This window comes from Felis catus, chromosome B4 (assembly GCF_018350175.1).
Source record: "Felis catus isolate Fca126 chromosome B4, F.catus_Fca126_mat1.0, whole genome shotgun sequence".
Classification (NCBI taxonomy): Eukaryota; Metazoa; Chordata; class Mammalia; order Carnivora; family Felidae; genus Felis; species Felis catus.
This window is the reverse complement of record NC_058374.1, coordinates 89,683,275-89,701,034: the sequence shown is the minus strand read 5'-3', so window position 1 is coordinate 89,701,034 and position 17,760 is coordinate 89,683,275. Positions and strand designations below refer to the sequence as shown.

At 38.6% G+C, this 17,760-nt stretch overlaps 1 protein-coding gene and 1 long non-coding RNA gene across 8 annotated transcripts in view; one reads left to right on the top strand and one right to left on the bottom strand.

Annotated features, from left to right (window-relative positions):
• LOC111561382 overlaps nt 1-17,760 on the bottom strand; it is a 114,709-nt gene that overhangs the window by 8,840 nt on the left and 88,109 nt on the right. The window lies entirely within an intron of this gene.
• CB4H12orf56 (chromosome B4 C12orf56 homolog) overlaps nt 1-17,760 on the top strand; it is a 114,597-nt gene that overhangs the window by 12,195 nt on the left and 84,642 nt on the right. For all 6 annotated transcript variants that reach the window (XM_023257190.2, XM_023257187.2, XM_023257188.2 and 3 more), the window contains exon 2: nt 14,658-14,838. In XM_023257190.2, the coding sequence (XP_023112958.2) occupies nt 14,658-14,838 (181 nt within the window). The remainder of the gene's footprint in view (nt 1-14,657; nt 14,839-17,760) is intronic.

The following is a 17,760-nucleotide window of genomic DNA, read 5'->3' as shown; positions in this document are numbered from 1 at the left end:
GTTGAAAGATATCTCACAATTTAGCTCTTTTGGGGACTTACTTCCACTACTTAATGTCCCATGAAATAAAATGATCTCCAAATTGTGGTCTAGTACGTGGTGTCTACCTTCAGATTTTCCCTTTTGACTTTTCCTCTGGTTTATGTCTTTTTTTTTTTTTTTTAAGATTTTATTTTTAAGTAATGTTTACACCCAACATGGGGTTTGAATTTACAACCCCAAGATCAACTGACTGAGCCAGCCAGGTACCCCTTAAAAAAATGTCTCTTTATAGTGGGTTTTTTTTTTAAATATATGAAATTTATTGTCAAATTGGTTTCCATACAACACCCAGTGCTCATCCCAAAAGGTGCCCTCCTCAATACCCATCACCCACCCTCCCCTCCCTCCCACCCACCATCAACCCTCAGTTTGTTCTCAGTTTTTAAGAGTCTCTTATGCTTTGGCTCTCTCCATAGTGGGCTTGTTTGAATTAGGATTCAAATAATGGTCCCCACCAAATTGTGTTTGGTTATCTGTCTCTTAAATCCCTTTTAATCTATGACAGTTCTTCCTTCCTCTTTCATTTTTCTGTCAGTTATTTGCTGGAGAAATGAGGTCACTTATTCTGGAGAATTTTCCACAATCTGGATCTGGAATCCTTGGGCATGTCCTTCATCCACTATAGTTGCTTTAAACTGGGGAAGATCCAGGGGCAGTGTTTTGACAACAATACTCCTAGCTGGTGCTGTTTATTTCCTATTACTTCCCATCAATAGTCACATCTTTTTGTCTTTTTGTGCTGGTCAAATGTGTGGGTTGTTCTGTCTCCTGGACCCCTTTTTACACTAACAGTATCACCACCCCTCCTTGCCTTGTTTTTACATGTTGAAGAGATGGCCCTTTTTTTTTTTTTTTTTTTTTTTTTGTAGAATGTCTCCTCTGGATTTGCTGATTATTTCTTCCTGGGGCTGTTTTCCTCGAGAATACATATTTTAATCAGGTCTTATCATAATAAAGTTCCTGTTTGCCATCACTTTTTAAATAGAGAAACTACTAACTTTGTAAATTAAACAAACAAAGACCCTACCTTTCCTACTGAATATGGAATAGGCCAGGTGGTAAATGAAGGGATTAGAGCAATTCTAATAATAATAATCTCTTAAACCTGTATTTTCTAAATAGGGGGGAAAAACAACATCATGAAAGTCAAGTGTCACCATTTCTTTCAGTGATACTTTATTTAGAATTTTCTTGAACAAGGGAGATAACTGAATGGGTAAATGCTTGTGCTAAGGTCTTCTGTTAGATCTATAACTCTCAACTCCAGTGCCTTTTAATCTTTTTTTAATACATTTCTGTGGATTTGGTTTGTAAGCATTTTGTTGAGGACTTTTACATCTATATTTACAAGAAATATTATTGGTCTGTAGTTTTCTTATGATGTCTTTGTCTGGTTTTGGTATCAGAATAATATAGGAAGCGTTTGGTCCTCTTCTACTCTTTGGAAGAGTTTGTGAGGGATTGGTGTTAATTCTTTAAACATTTGGTAGAATTCACCAAGGAGACCATGTATTACTGTACCTTTCGTTGTGGGAAGTTTTTTTGTTACTAATTCAATCTCTCATAGTTCTATTCATATTGCTGTTAACGGTCTACTCATATTTTCTACTTCTCTTGAGTTAGTTTTGGTAGTTCCTGTCTTTCTAGGAATTGGGTCTATTTTATCCAGGCATTTTAATTTGTTGGTATTCAGTTGTTCGTAGGATTCCCTTATACTTTTTATTTCTGTAAGGTTGATACTATCTCCTTTTATACCTGATTTTAGGTATAGGTTGAGTCTTCTCTCTTTTTTTCTTGGTCAATCTTGTTAAAGGATTGTCAGTTATGTTGATTTTCAAAGAATCAATTTTTGGCTTGGTTGATTTCCTTATTGTTTTTCTATTCACCATTTCACTAATTTCTGCTCTAATTTTTAGGTAGGGTATTGAAGTTTCCAGCTGTTATGGTTGAGTTTATTTCTCTCTTCAATTCTTTCAGTTTTTGCTTCATGTATTTTGGGGTTCTAGTCTTAGGTACATATATGCTTATAATTGTCATAACTTCTTGATGGATTGAACTGTTATCATTATAAATTGTCTCTTGTACAATTTAAAAAATATATATTTTAAATATATATATATATTTTAAATATATATATATATTAAATATATATTTAAAAAATATATATATGTTTTTATTAAGTAAACCCCATGCCCAACATGGGACTCGAGCTCACGACCCTGAGATCCAGTGTTGCATGTTTTACAACTAAGACAGCCAGGTTCCCCTCTAGTAAAATTTTTTTTTGCACTCTTATTTTGTCTAAGAGTACTATCACCATTTCAGCTGTCTTTTGCTTGCTGTTTGCACAGTATATCCTTCCCATCCCTTTACTTTCAACCTATTTGTGTTTTTGACTCTAAAGTGAGTCTCTTGTTATAGTACAAGTGAATCATTAGTCAAATCATGTTTTAAAAATCTATCCTTTCAATCCCTGACTTTGAATGGAGTGTCTAATCCATTCACAGTAGTATAATTACTGATAAGGCAGGGTTTACATCTGTTCTATTGCTATTTGTTTTCATATGTCTTTTTCCCCCTATTTCCTCCCTATTACTGCCTTCCTTTGTGTCAAATAGGTATTTGCTAGTATCCAATTTGAATTCTCTTGTGACTTCTTTTATACTATGTATTTTGGAGTTTTTAAATCAATGTTTGCCCTGGGGATGTACAATGTACATCCTACTTTATAACAATGTAGCTCAGATCATTATCAATTTCAATAGTATACAAAAATACAAGTCTGTTCCCTCCCCACTCCTTTGTGCTGTTATTATCATACACACATTACAGTTTCTACATTAAGTGTCCATCAACACAGATTTATAATTACAGCTTTATACAATTATCTTTTAAACTAGACAGGAGAAGGGCACCTGGGTGGCTCAGTTTAGCATCTGACTTTTTTTTTTTTTTTTAAGTTTATTTATTTATTTTGAGAGGGACAGAAACAGCGCAAGTAGGGGTGGGGCAGAGAGAGAGGGAGAGAAAGAGAGATAGATAGATAGAGAGAGAGAGAGAGAGAGAGAGAGAATCCCAAGCAGACTCCACACGTCAGTCTGGAGCCAACTCACTTAACCAACTGAGCCACCCAGGTGCCCCTGAGACCAACTCTTGATTTGGGCTCAGGTCATGATCTCGCAGTTTTGTGGGTTCGAGCCCATACTGGGCTCTGTGCTGACAGTACAGAGCCTGCTTAGGATTCCTCTGCCTCTCTCTCTGCCCCTCCTGCATTCTCTCTCTTTCTCTCAAATTAAATAAACTTAAAAAAAAAATTAGGGCACAAAATAACGAATTGATCTATAAGAATTTAATTAGAATAGTATATACTAATTAGTTCGCTGTCTGCCTAATGGCTTTGGGGGGACACTTTATTTTCTATTTATTTATTTTTTGACCTCAGTCTGTACTTTTTTAAAAAAATATTTATTTAAATTATCCCCACACCCAACATGGGGCTTGAACACATGACCCCGAGATCAAGAGTCACATGCTCCTAACTGAGCCAGACAGGTGCCCCTCCTTTCAGATACTTTAGTATCTTCCGCTCAGAAGTTTGCTTTTAAGTGATTTTAATCCTGTCTTTGTACATTATTTTATGATAAGTTCATTTTTTCTCAGGCTTTCTGAACCTGAGATTCTCTTTCATGTTTTAATCCCTCTTTGATGTCAGGCTTTTGATAGGAACTCTGCAGGTGGACAATTCATCAGAATGCGTAAGAAATGAGAGCCACTTGAGCAAAATGGGTCAATTCAGTAATTAAGAAATTTGGAATTTTTGAGGGTTGTGTGACATGTTATTGTTATGACATTTGTTATGTTTGTAAATAAAGTCTTTCTTCTTAGTGTCTCACAGTGAGAATACAAAAATCCATGTCATGGTGACACTGTTTTGCCTCCTAATAGAAAGAAACAATCTTATTTTCTGACCCACAGTGCAGTTAGTTTCTCGGCATATGCATGTTTCATTCTTTGTGTGTCATTTTGTATAAGTCAAGAGCACAGGTTTCACTTTGAATCTGGTCTGCCACATACTAGCAGTGCAACCCTGAGCAGGTCTCTGAGGATTCAGTGAAATCCTAAGTATAAAACACTTAAAAGAACACATACTAAGTGCTCAATAAATGTTAGCTTTACTGTATTCTATGTGACACTGTTTGAACACTGAATTCTTCCTCTGCCCCCATCTTTACTCTGGAGAGGATCTGGCCACAAGGATCAGAATCCTTATGAATCCTTTGAAGGGGAAGAATGAAGGTGGGCTGGCCCTCTCTGACCCTTAGCTTGGGGAAAGGGCAAAACTGGTAGTGCCCAAAGGAGGCAGAACCAGTAGTCTCAGCCAATGGCCTTATGGCTGGGTAAAATTGTCCTACTGTGTAGGAGGTCTCCAAGACTGCCCTTCATGCTTGATGATTCAGTAGAAGGACTCACAAGATTCAAATGGTTGATGATAAGGAGAAGATTCAGATTAAATTCAACAAAGGGAAAAATGGTGCATGAGATAAAATCCAGGAGAACCTAGTGCATGCTTCCAGGTGTCCTCTCCCATCAGAGTACCACGGATGTACTTAATCTTCCCAGCAATATGTGAATTGTACTACCAAGTTCAACTGAGCCTTGGTGTACAGAATTTGTATTGCAGATGGACACATGCGCATGCAGAGCCTACATGAGTGACCTCAGCTACTCAGACTCCAGCCCCCCTTCCACCTACTTACCCTCACCCCCAGAAAAACTAGGTGTTTACTACAGATTACACTGTCAGAATAAATTTATCTGCTCAAACTGATACAGGATGACCCAATAGTATCAGGCTGTCAGAATATTCCAAGGCTCGTTGATTATCTCCTAAGATATTTTTAAAAGATGTTTCCCAAGGCCCAAATCTTACAGTTGGAGTACCACATGGCTCCAAGTAATAGTGATGGTGGTTATACAGTAGGAAACTTTCTCAGGGGCACAAAAAGTCAGGTCAGGCATTAGAAAGTGCTAGAGGGGTGCCTGGTGGCGCAGTCTGTTATGCATCTGACTCTTGATTTTGGCTCAGATAGTGATCTCTCAGTTCATGGGATCGAGCCCCGCATCAGGCTCTGTGCTGACAGTGCAGAGCCTGCTTGGGTTTCCTCTCTCCCCCTCTCTCTGCCCCTCTCCATGCATGCTCTCTCTCTCTCTCTCTCTCATTCTCTCTCTTAAAATAAATTAATAAACATTAAAAAAAAAAGGAAAAAGGGGTGCCTGGGTGGCTCAGTTGGTTAAGCGTCCAGCTCTTGATCTCAGCTCAGGTCGTGATCTTGCGGTTCATGAGTTTCAGCCCTACATCGGGCTCTGTGCTAATGGTGTGGAGCTGGCTTGGGATTCTGTCTCTTCTCTCTGCCCCTCCCCTGCATGTGCTCACTCTCTTTCTGAAAATAAACTAAAAAAAAAAAATTTTTTTTTTAACGATAAAAAAGAAAGTGCTACAACTTACGAATGGTCTTAGAGTTTTTATAATATTGACTGGAAGAATTTAGGAGGCCATCTACAAATAACTCCAACTTGCCAACCTCAGTTTCTAATGAGAAAAGATAAGCTAAAGGTACAGTTTATATTAGTGGAGAAGTATAAGTATAGCACTGGGTCAATAGTAATTTCATGCAATTGTATTTAAAAGAGATGATTTATCAAATAAATGTAAATAGTTTGATTTAATTGTATATGAGACTTTGTATGTCAGCAAATTATAGAAAAAAGTCTATTCTGGGGCACCTGGGTGGCTCAGTCAGTTCAGCATCTGACTTCAACTCAGGTCATGATCTCACAGTTTGTGGGTTTGAGCCCTGCGTCAGGCTCTCTGCTGACAGCTCAGAGCCTGGAGCCTGCTTTGGATTCTGTGTCTCCCACTCTCTCTGCCCATCCCCGTTCATGCTCTGTCTCTCTCTCTCTCTCTCAAAAATAAATAAAAAACATAAAAAAGAGAGACCCAGCAATTAATTGCATTACTAGGTATTTATCCAAGGGATACAGGTATGCTGTTTCACAAGGGGCACATGCACCCCAATGTTTATAGCAGCACTATCAACAATAGCCAAAGTATTGAAAGAGCCCAAACATCCATCAATGGATGGATGGATTAAGATGTCGTGTGTGTGTACACACACACACACACACACACATACACACACACTGGAGTATTACTTGGCAATCAAAAAGAATGAAATCTTGCCATTTGCAACTATGTGGATGGAACTAGAGGGTATTATGCTAAGTGAAATTAGTCAGAGAAAGACAAATATCATATGACTTCACTCATATGAGGACTTTAAGAGACAAAACAGATGAACATAAGGGAAGGGAAGCAAAAAATAATATAAAAACAGGGAGAGGGACAAAACATAAGAGACTCTTAAATATGGAGAACAAACAGAGGGTTACTGGAGGGGGAATGGGCTAAATGGGTAAGGGGCATTAAGGAATCTACTGAAATCATTGTTGCACTATATGCTAACTTGGATGTAAGTTAAAAAAATAAACTAAAAAAAACAAAAAAAAGAAAAAAGAAAAAATTTCCTGTTTTCTGATTTGCAGTTCTAAAATTATTTTCATGGAGATATTCAGATATTTTTTTTAAACTTAAAAAAAATTTTTTTTAACATTTATTTATTATTGAGAAACAGAGAGAGACAGAGCATAAGCATGGAAGGGGCAGAGAAAGGGGGAGACAGAATCTGAAGCAGGCTCCAGGCTCTGAGCTGTCAGCACAGAGCCCGATGTAGGGCTTGAACTCACAAGCTGCAAGATCATGACCTGAGCTCACCCAACTGAGCCACCCAGGAGCCCCAATATTCAGATATTATTATCTGTATTAAAAGGTGTCTGGGTAAAAGCACTTCTTTCAACTTTGATAAATAGTCCTAAAAACATAAATTCAATGCTATATGATACAATGAATAATGTTAACTTATTTCCCACGTAAATAAGCTAAATATTTGTTTACAAATAAGATTTAAATTATTACTACTTAGCTTATTTTAAACTATTTAAAGTATTTAAGCTTACTTAAAATAAGCTACTAAAGCTTATTTCTAAGACATAAAGTTAGACAATTTTAGTTTTTTCATAAAAGTAAACTGTACCTCAACATGGGGCTCAAACTCATGGACCTGGAGATCAAGAGTCACATGTTCTACTGACTGAGCAGCCAGGCACCCCTAAAGTTAGAAAATTTTAAACAAAGTAGTTCTGTAGGAGCATGGCATCTATCATCTACCTACCTATCTATATCTTTTCTTGCTTTGGGGCAAACTAGAAACTCTGGCTTTGAATTTCCTAATGACGTCTCTGGTGTAAATGCAAAAATTTCCTTTTCCGATAACACTAGGTCTAAAATAAATTGCTCACATAGGATTGAGTTCAACTGTGTCCCACTGAAGAGCTTTATTTTCTTCCTTCAGGCACTGAAGGCATATTCTTTGGACCAAGTCTCCTTGCCTGACAGTGGAGAAGCCTCCTAGTCAGAAAACTTTTTACCTCCCATGGATGTGTAAATTAGCCTTGCTTAGCTCCTGGGTGGTCCTCTCATGCTTCACAAACATGCTATGGTCTTTACAAAAGACTGATTTTTTTTTTTAATTTAAATGCAAAAAACAGAGTGAGAGTGAGAATCGACCTTCCTTACTCTAACGTTGTCCTTGTAATTCAAGTCCAAGTTGAATTAAATGTTTCTGTAAGAGTTTGTTCTATTTACAGTATTGTAGTCATACTATAATCTCTTTATAGTATATATACATATATATATATGCATGTATACACTTTATACTATAATCTCTTTATTTGAAACTGAGATTGTGACTGTTAGATGAACCAATAAGAGAATGGAGCAAGTGAAAAGTGATAGATCATTATGGCACTACACTGTTCATCGTTACTGTCCGTTTATCCGATGTCATCACCCTTTTATAGAATACGATGTGTCCCCTTGGCTGTGTGGCAGTCATCACTATAATCATTTACCACCTCCCTTATAGTGGGAGGCCTCACAGAGTGCACAGAAATGTCTTTTTATAAGTCATGTTGCTGTAGACTGCCTTCATGCATCATGCTAGATGTTGTCCTCACTGCCCACCCCCCTTTAGTTCTTTGGTGACAGAGTGACACATTTGTGCTTTAGGACTATGAGATCCTAGGGCTACCAGCTGAAATATTTTACAAACCAGTGAAACAACTGTCTTTGTCATAACATGTAGATGATTCTTAGAATTAAAATAGGTAAAACTAAATTATGTACTCATTGTACTTATAATGTTAAAAGACAGGCCCCAAATGGAGACTTAACCTAATTCCATTTTCATCTCTCCCAGAAATGGAATGTTAAACCAGTGAATCAGGAACCTCCTGATGAGCACTAGTTGGGTAATCTGCCTGGTAGACCCTTACTATCTCCTAAAGGAAAGTAACTTTGCAATAACTAACATTTTTGCCAAGTATAACTTCCTTGTTCCCACTCCCTTCTGCTTAAAAGTCTTTTCATTTTGTACAGCCCCTTGGAGTATCTTTCTATCTGCTAGATTGGATGCTGCCTGATTTGAATCGGTTTTTGCCCAAATAGACTCTTAAAATTTTTAACATTGCTTCAGTTTATCTTTGAACAAATCTCACCACCCAGAGATAACCACAGTTAACCACGTAACATTCCAAACCGTGTTCTGTGCACTAACACATATGGAACCACATTCCACATATCAGTCTGTAATCTTATTTTTACTTTACAGCATGTCATAGATGTCTTTCCATGCCAATGAATACAGAAAATATTTACACGAATAAATGCCACCACAGGGTATTTAAGGAAGGTATTATGTTCTTTTTTTAAATACTTTTTTTAGGGGTATGTAGGTGGCTCAGTTGGTTAAGCGTCTGACTCTTGATTTCTGCTCAGGTCATGATCTCACAATTTGTGAGTTTGAGCCCATCATTGGGCTCTGTGCTGATAGCTCAGAGCCTGGAGCCTGCTTCTGATTCTGTGTCTCCCTCTCTCTCTGCCCCTCCCCCACTCATGCTCTGTCTCTCTCTGTCTCAAATAAACATTAAAAAATTAAAACAAAAACAAAAACAACAACATAAATGTCCATCAGCAGAAGAATGGGTAAACACACTGTTGGGATTTAGAAGCATTAGAGTAGTACTATGAGCAGATAAAGAACAGGAACCTCTTGGGGTGCCTGGGTGGCTCAGTCAGTTAAGCATCCGACTTCGGCTCAGGTCATGATCTCGCAGTTTGTGAGTTTGAGCCAGCATCGGGCTCTGTGCTGACAGCTCAGAGCCTGCAGCCTGCTTTGGATTCTGTGTCTCCCTCTCTCTCCACTCTTCCACCACTCATACTCTGTCTCTCAAAAATAAATGTTAAAAAAAAATTTTTTTTTTAATTGTTTTTACATTTATTTATTTTTGAGAGACAGAGCACTAGTGGGAGAGGGGTAGAGGGGGGTAGAGAGAGAGAGAGAGAGAGAGAGAGAGAGAGAGAGAGAGAATCCACAGCAGGCTCCAGGCTCTGAGCTGCCAGCACAGAGCCTGATGCAGGGCTCAAACTCACAAACCGTGAGATCATGACCTGAGCCAAAGGTCGGATGCTCAACCGACTGAGCCACCCAGGTGCTTTCAAAAAAATGTTAAAAAATTTTTTTTTCCAAATGTTTATTTAGTTTTGAGAGAGAGACAGAGCATGAGTGGGGGAGGGACAGAGAGAGGGGAGGCTCAATTTAAAGCAGGTTCCAGGCTCTGAGCTGTCAGCACAGACCCTGATGGGGTGCTCAAACTAAGGAACCATGAGATCATGACCTGAGCTAAGTCAGATGCTCAATGGACTGGGCCACCCAGGCGCCCCAGGTATTATGTTCTTGAATGACAAAGCTAACCAAACTCGGTGACTATAGCAACTAAATAAAAAAGAGATCTGGCCCTACTTCAGTCTCAAGTGAAAGAATTAGCAAAATTTGACTGAAACGCCTACACGATAATGAATCCAGCTGTTTGATTACTGTTTGGATTCCAGCCCTGTTTTTTTTTTTTAATTTTCTAAAAATATTTTTAAAAATTTATTTATTTATTTTGAGAAAGAGAGAGAGAGAGAGAGAGCAAGCGAGCATTTGTGGGCAGAGGAGGGGCAGAGGGAGAGAGAGCCCATGCAGGCTCCACATTGTCAGCCCAGGGCCCCGACTTGGGGCTGGATCTCATGACTGAGAGATCGTGACCTGAGCCATTATCAAGAGTTGGATGTTTAACTGACCAAGCCACCCAGGTGCCCCTAATTTTAATTTTTTTAAACTTTTTTTTAAATTTTAAGTAGGCTTCATGCCCAACATGGAGATGACCCTGCGATCCAGATTCACTGGCTCCACAGACTGAGCCAGCCAGAAGCCCCTCCAGTCCTGCTTTTAGAATAGAAACACTTTTATTTTTCCCTGACAAAATCCCTACCTCTGACCACTAGTTAGGGCTGTGGTCTTAAACTTTAGTCGTTATTATAACATTGGCCTTGGAAACCAACTGCCTTATCTCGTAATTCTAGTTCCACCTTTTACCAGTTTTGTAAACTTAACATCCTCTGAATGTTCGTTTTCTCACTGCAAAATGGGGTTTATAATAACTACCTCATATATATAGTACTATATATTTGCCATGTTCCATAAACTGTGGAATTATTATTCAAATTATTATAGGTACTTTTTCTCCTCCCCAAACTTCTAATAAGCAATTTGAGGCAGACATAATTACATATTTATTTATACTCCGTCTCTACTTGAAGCCTAATTATTACCAGATTAATATTAAATACACTTGGAATCACAGCCAGTTAGACCAACGTATGTCTTAAGGAACACTCTTCTCTATAGACTCCAGAAGGATTGGAAAGCTAACTGTAAGAGAGAAAACCATAAAGGAAAGTATAAAACATAGGTGAGTATTTGATTTCAGGGTACAGAAGACATTTCTAAGCATAAAGGGAAAAATAGGACAAAAGTTGACAGCTGTATCAGTTAGAAATTTTAAGTTTCTATTTGTTTAAAAAAAACACACAGAAAAGTTTTCTATGAATTATAGCATTGTACCATAACCTCAAAGACAATGAAAGGCATAGATAGCCTGCATAGGTGAGCTAAACTGAATACCTACTGATCCCCCTTCCCCATTTGAAAGTCTTTCACAGTTTTCCCTGACAATCTGTCCCACATCACCCATCATAATAATCTCAAAGAAAAGATCACTCACTCACAAAATAAGACTCTTCAGGTTGACCTGATTATTTACATAGGTACAGCAAGAGTGTTAATTTACCAGATAGGCCTCCTTAAAAATACTTTGCAAAAACTTTTGTCTAGAAGTTTTTATGAATGTCAGGTTCGACTTTTAAAAGCCTTTATTACTTGCTTTTCCTAGGCTAGGAAATCAGGCCCAAGAAGCTCCACCAGATTTCTCTTGTAGTACCTATAAATTTGAGTGAATTTTGAGGTCCTGAAAATTTGTTGATTGCCTGTCTTGCTAGGAAGTGGTCTTCCTAATACCTGTAAGCCAGGTCTCTGGGCTAGTTTTCCTGGGAGGGCGTGTAAGGACTGGTTCCATAAGTACAGCCAAGCCTTTGGCCCTTAAAATAGATTGCCATACCTGGTTAAATGAGTGTCCTTCTTCTTTTTTTTTTATGTTTATTTATTTTGAGACAGAGGGAGACAGAGAGAATCCCAAGCAGGCTCCATACTGTCAGCACAGAGCCTGACACGGGGCTCAAGCTCATGAACTGTGACATCATGACCTCAGCCAAAACCAAAAGTCGGACACTTAACCGACTGAGCCGCCAGGCGCCTCAGAGTGTGCAGCTCTTGATTTCGGTGTTACGAGTGCCAGCCCCACGTTTACTTAAAAATAAAATCTTAAAAAATATAAATTGAAAAACAGGGGGCTCCTGGGTGGCTCAGTCAGTTGGTTAAGCATCCGATTCTTGATTTGGGCTCAGGACATGATCTCCCTGTCTGTGAGATCGAGCCCGGAGTTGAGCTCTGCACGGAAAGCACAGAGCCTGCTTGGGATTCTCTCTCTCTCTCTCTCTCTCTCTCTCTCTCTCTGCCCCTCCCCTGCTTGTGCTTGCATGTGTGTGCTCCCTCTCTCAAAGTAAATAAACATTAAAAAAAAATCTTAAAAAAATAAAAAATAAACAAAGTATTAGATGTTAAATTTTCTTATTTTGGGGGGAATTATAGAACTTTTATTCTTATATAAGTGCTTATCTCTATAGGTCAACAAAACAGAAGTCTGTTTAATTAATTTATTAATACCCTCTGGAAAGAGGAAAATGTAACCCACCAATGTAATCAGAGGTAAAGGCTTTTCTGAATTGCAGACACCTAGATAAAGAGCATATAATTTCACAAGAAACTATATGTAAACATAGAAACACAATTTCACTGGTTCAGATACATAACAACTGTTCTCTTTATCAAAGGGTGGTAATCAGTTGCATTTTACTGGACACAATCAACTTGTATCAGTATGAACTAGAATAATTTGCACTATTACCAGTTTTCTACAACTTAGCGTGTTGTTGTTTTTTTTTTCAAAGTAACCTCTAGACCCAACATGGGGCTCAAACTTACAACCCAAAGATTAAGAGTCACATGCTCTACTGACTGAGCCGGCCAGGCACTCCTACAATTTACAGTGTTTTAAAACAGCTCAAAGACAATAAATGATGGAGAACAGCTAGATCATCTTTTTTGCCCATTTCAAAGCCTTTCATAATTTTTCCTGGCAAAGGCAAGAGACAAATATAATACAGAGTTACACAAAACAAAATCTTAGCCATATGTATAATAGGATTCTAATTAAAAAAATTTTTTTTTTAATTTTTATTTATTTTTGAGAGACAGAGACAGAGCACAAGTGGGGGAGAGGCAGAGAGAGACGGGGACACAGAATCTGAAGCAGGTTCCAGGCTCTGAGCTTTCAGCACAGAGCCCAGTGCAGGGCTCGAACCCATGAATTGTGAGATCATAACCTGAGCCAGAGGTGAATGCTTAACTGATTGAGCCACTCAGGCGCCCCAGGATTCTAACATTATAAGCATATCTTTGAAGGTCTCAAATAGCTTAAGGTGTTTCTGAAAAATATTGCTCAGAAGAGGATCCTTTACTAATTATAAACTCAAAAAAATTTTTGAGAGAGAGAGAGAGAGAGAGAGTGGGAGGGAAGTAGGGGCAGAGAGAGAGGGAGAGAGAATCCCAAGCAGGTTCTACATTGTCAGTGCAGAGCCTGACAACGGGCTTGAGCTCACCATGACCTGAGCCAAAAATCAAGAGTAGTACGCTTAACCTATTGAGCCAGCCAGGCACCCCACTAATTATATAAACTTTTATTATTAACGAAAGCACATCCTTTGAACACCTCTACTGGACTATGCTTCGTTACCTTGGTTTGAATTACTCTATATATTTGAAAATAATTTCAAAAGTTAAATTCGAGTAGATCTTGATAGCTTTTCATTAATTTATCTTCCTATCTTTAATTCCTCTGAATTAGATTTTTAAATTATTGCCATTATTTGATATTTCCTTCCTATATTTGTGAAAAGAGAATGATGAAATTGAATGATCACAGGAAACATTTTTATACAAATTGTAAGTGCTTGCGAAACGTCTATAGAGGAGGGGCACCTCAGTGGCTCAGTCCATTGTCAGGCTTCAGCTCAGGTCATGATCTTGCAGTTCACGAGTTTGAGCCTCTCATCGGGCTCTGTGCTTACAGCTCAGAGCCTGGATCCTGCTTTGGATTCTGTGTCTCTGTCTCTCTGCCCCTTCCCTACTCATGCTCTGTCTCTGTCTCTCAAAAATAAATAAACATTAAAAAAAAAATAAAAAAAAAGTCTATAGAGGTATTCCCCCTGATGCTTGGATTAAAGGTTTTAAATATGCCTCTGGTGATTCTCTGGCTCTACGCTTAGCTTCTCAGTCAGATGCTATTGCTGCCTACCTGTCATAAAAAGGGAAGTAGAGACGATCTAAAAATCCTAAGTATTTATTGAGAACTTTTCTCTTTTTAACCAAGAAAAGAATTTCTTAAAAAAGAATAGAAAATGGAGTACTTTGGAGAGAAGAGAAAGCTATTTAGGAGCAGGAAACTTCCAATAATTCACACTTAGATGTTTGTATTCCCAGAATCTTTGTACACTGTTCCCCACAAATGGACATTGTGTACTACATAGAAAAATCCTAGGTTAAACCCATTAATTTTACATTTTTAAGATCTTTTAAAAAATCTATTTTCAAAATGAAAATGGGGAGGGATATATTTTAACACACAAAAACACAGTTTCTATTTATTTCACAATCCTATAGTGTAAATAGTTACTTGAGTTCTGCTGCGGAGCATATTTTTAGTAAAGACTAAAACAAATAGGGGAAGAATTGAGAAACCTGACCAAGAGAAAAGATATTCCAGGAGGAAAAAAAAAAAGAAAGAATGGAGTTTAAATTTGCCCTAAGCTTTAGGGGATTTATTATCACAGGATAAAGTTGTATTTGTCCTCAGTCAGTTCAATTTTTTTTGTTTTCCAGATTGATGATTACCCACAATTTCTGAGTCCACCAGACAGAGAAACCAACCAACATATTCGTATCATCTATTCTTCAACTGTTTTGAAAAAAGAGTGTGAAAAATCAAAAGGTGTCAAGAAATTCTCATTTCCATTTCATCCATCTCATTTTCATTTCATTGCCGCTTCTAACAACAAAAAAGGTATGTAATATACTTCTTAAAGTGACACAAGAAAAGATGTATTTCATTATGAGACAAAAAAGAATGTTCTTTTTTTCCTCCCCAGCTTTACTGAGGTATGATTGACAAATTACAATTATATATAAGGTGTCTAATGTGATGTTTTGATATATGAGTACATTTGAAATGATTACCACAATCAGGCTAATCATCTCTCATAGTTGTCATTTTGTACGTGTGTGGTGAGAACACATTTGAGATCTATTTCCTTTGCAAATTTCAAGTAAACACCATATTATTGTTAACTTTGTTCACCATGTTGTGCATTTTGGTCTCCAGAACTTATTTATTTTATAATGAACATCTATCTTTTGACTAACCTCTACCTTTTTTCCCTAACTCCCAGCCCCTGGTAACTACTGTCTTACTACCTGTTACTATGAGTTTGTCTTTTTAAAATTTTTTTTTTTCAACGTTTATTTATTTTTGGGACAGAGAGAGACAGAGCATGAACGGGGGAGGGGCAGAGAGAGGGAGACACAGAATCGGAAACAGGCTCCAGGCTCTGAGCCATCAGCCCAGAGCCTGACGCGGGGCTCGAACTCCTGGACCGCGAGATCGTGACCTGGCTGAAGTCGGACGCTTAACCGACTGTGCCACCCAGGCGCCCGAGTTTGTCTTTTTGTGCTGGTTTATTTCACTTAGCATGATGTCCTCCAGGTTCATCCATGTTGTCTCAAATGGCAGGATTTCCTGGTTTTTATATTTTATTTAATTTATTTATTTCTTAAGTACTCTCTACACCTAACATGTGGCTCAAACTCATGACCCCAATATCAAGAATCAGATGCTCTACTGACTGAGCCAGCCAGGAACCCCAGGATTTTTTTTCTTCTTTTAAAGTCCAAATGTGTGCGTAAGGATGTCTGCTCCACCCCCGTTCCCAATTTTATTTATCCATTCATGCATTCCTGGATACTTAGGTTACTTCCATGTCTCGGTTACTGTAAATAATGCTGCTATGAATATGAGAGTACAAGTATCTGAGATAATGACTTTATTTGCTTCGGATATAAACCTGACAGTGGGAATGCTGGATCATATGGTAGTCCTATTTTAGGTTTTTGAAGAACCTCCGTACTGTTTTCCACAGTGGCCGCACAAATTTACATTCTCACCAACAGTGCACAAATGTTCCCTTTTCTCTACATCCTCATCAATACTTGTTATCTTTTGACTTTTTGAGGTTAACTATCCTAACAGTTGTGAGGTGGTATCTTGTGGGTTTTTTTTGTTTTGTTTTGTTTTGTTTAAATTTGTCTTTGAGAAAGAGAGAGAGACAGAGAGAGAGATGGTCAGGGAGGGGCAGAGAGAGGGGGAGACAGAGAATCTGAAGCAGGCTCTGCGCTGTCAGCGCAAAGCCCAGTGAGGGCTCATGACCTGAGCAGGGGTCGGACGCTGAACCAGCTGAGCCACCCAGGTGCCCCTCACTGTGGTTTTGCTTTGCACTTCCATGATGATTAGTGAGCTGACCCATCCATTCTTGGCAGCATAGTGCCTGGGCAAAGCTTGCCATACATGAAGATATGTAGAAAGTAACCAGAAATATTGTGAACCTGGCTTTAGGAAAACTCCTGATGGTCATCTCTTTGAATCTTGGCTCCCACAAGCAAGGGACGCCACAGGGTCCTACCCTGAAAAATATGGTTTATTATGGTTATTAACAGCATTCAGTCTTCATTCAGAAGTATTTGTTGGGAACCTTTTCACCCAAGAGCTATGTATGCTTCACACCTAGACAGAAAGATGAAAGGCCATCTTTAATTTTGTTTTCAGGAAGCTCAGCATCTGATGCAGATGATTTTCCCACTGTGCCCAAGGAGATCTAGAAAATTCAGTGGGATGGAGAGAGAAGGGGAGGATGAGGAGTCAGGGCTCCTGGCGCTCATCCAGCTCAACTAGAGCTTACTTGCTTTTATGCTTCACATTTTGGGCTTTATGTTAATGTTTGTGATGAATATGTTTTAAAAACCTAAGGATGAATAGATGAAAATAGAACATATAGTTCAGCATTACACTGCTTATTTCATGGTCTTATTTATATATGTATATGAAATGTGTATGTACCTAAGGAGCCCTTTAAGCTATCAATCCCCATACTTGGCAGAGAAGAGGAGGATGGGCTTTGGACCGGCCAAACCCACATTTGAATCCTGGCCCCCACCTTTCCCAGCTGTGTGACCGTCTACAAGTTACAACCTTTGTGAGCTCCAGTTTCCTGGTCTCTATCACTAGCTTCACAGGGTTGTTGTATTACATGAAATGACGTGGGCAAGGCAGGGCACACAGCAGGAAAGCAGTCAGCTGTTAAGATGGCATCCTTAGCAGAGAAGAGGGGCAGAAGGAAGTCTGACAGGGCTCCTGGATAAGTCCTTCCACTTCTGGCCTCTAGCCAGAGTAGCCAGACCAGCCCACACGAGCCAATTCATTCTTCACTAGACTTCACTCCAAGTCAGACTCAGAATTCTTAGAGTATTGAATAACTACAAAGTGTGAGAAAACTGTCCAGTGTTTGTATATTCTCATGGATAAGCACCTTTCCACACTGACACTCTATGGCATGGCAACTATTTGTAGGAGTTGTAATTAGTCTTATTAAATCCCTGGTTGCTCACCAGGTCTCTTGTCACACTAATTAGGGAACCTAACTGGCGTTGGTTGCCTTAAATGCATATTTATCCTTGTCCATGAACATAATTATTCTTGGATTTTTTTTCCCCCAACATGTATAAGAAGATAAAAACACACATTAGAGAAGCTGATGACAGGTAAAAGTTTTATAAAATTTAAGTTCTTAGGAACTTCGCAAATGATGCTAAAAGCAGTGAAAACTTTTTTAAAAACTTGGCTTGTGTTCATGTGCATGGGTGGTTCATAAACTTA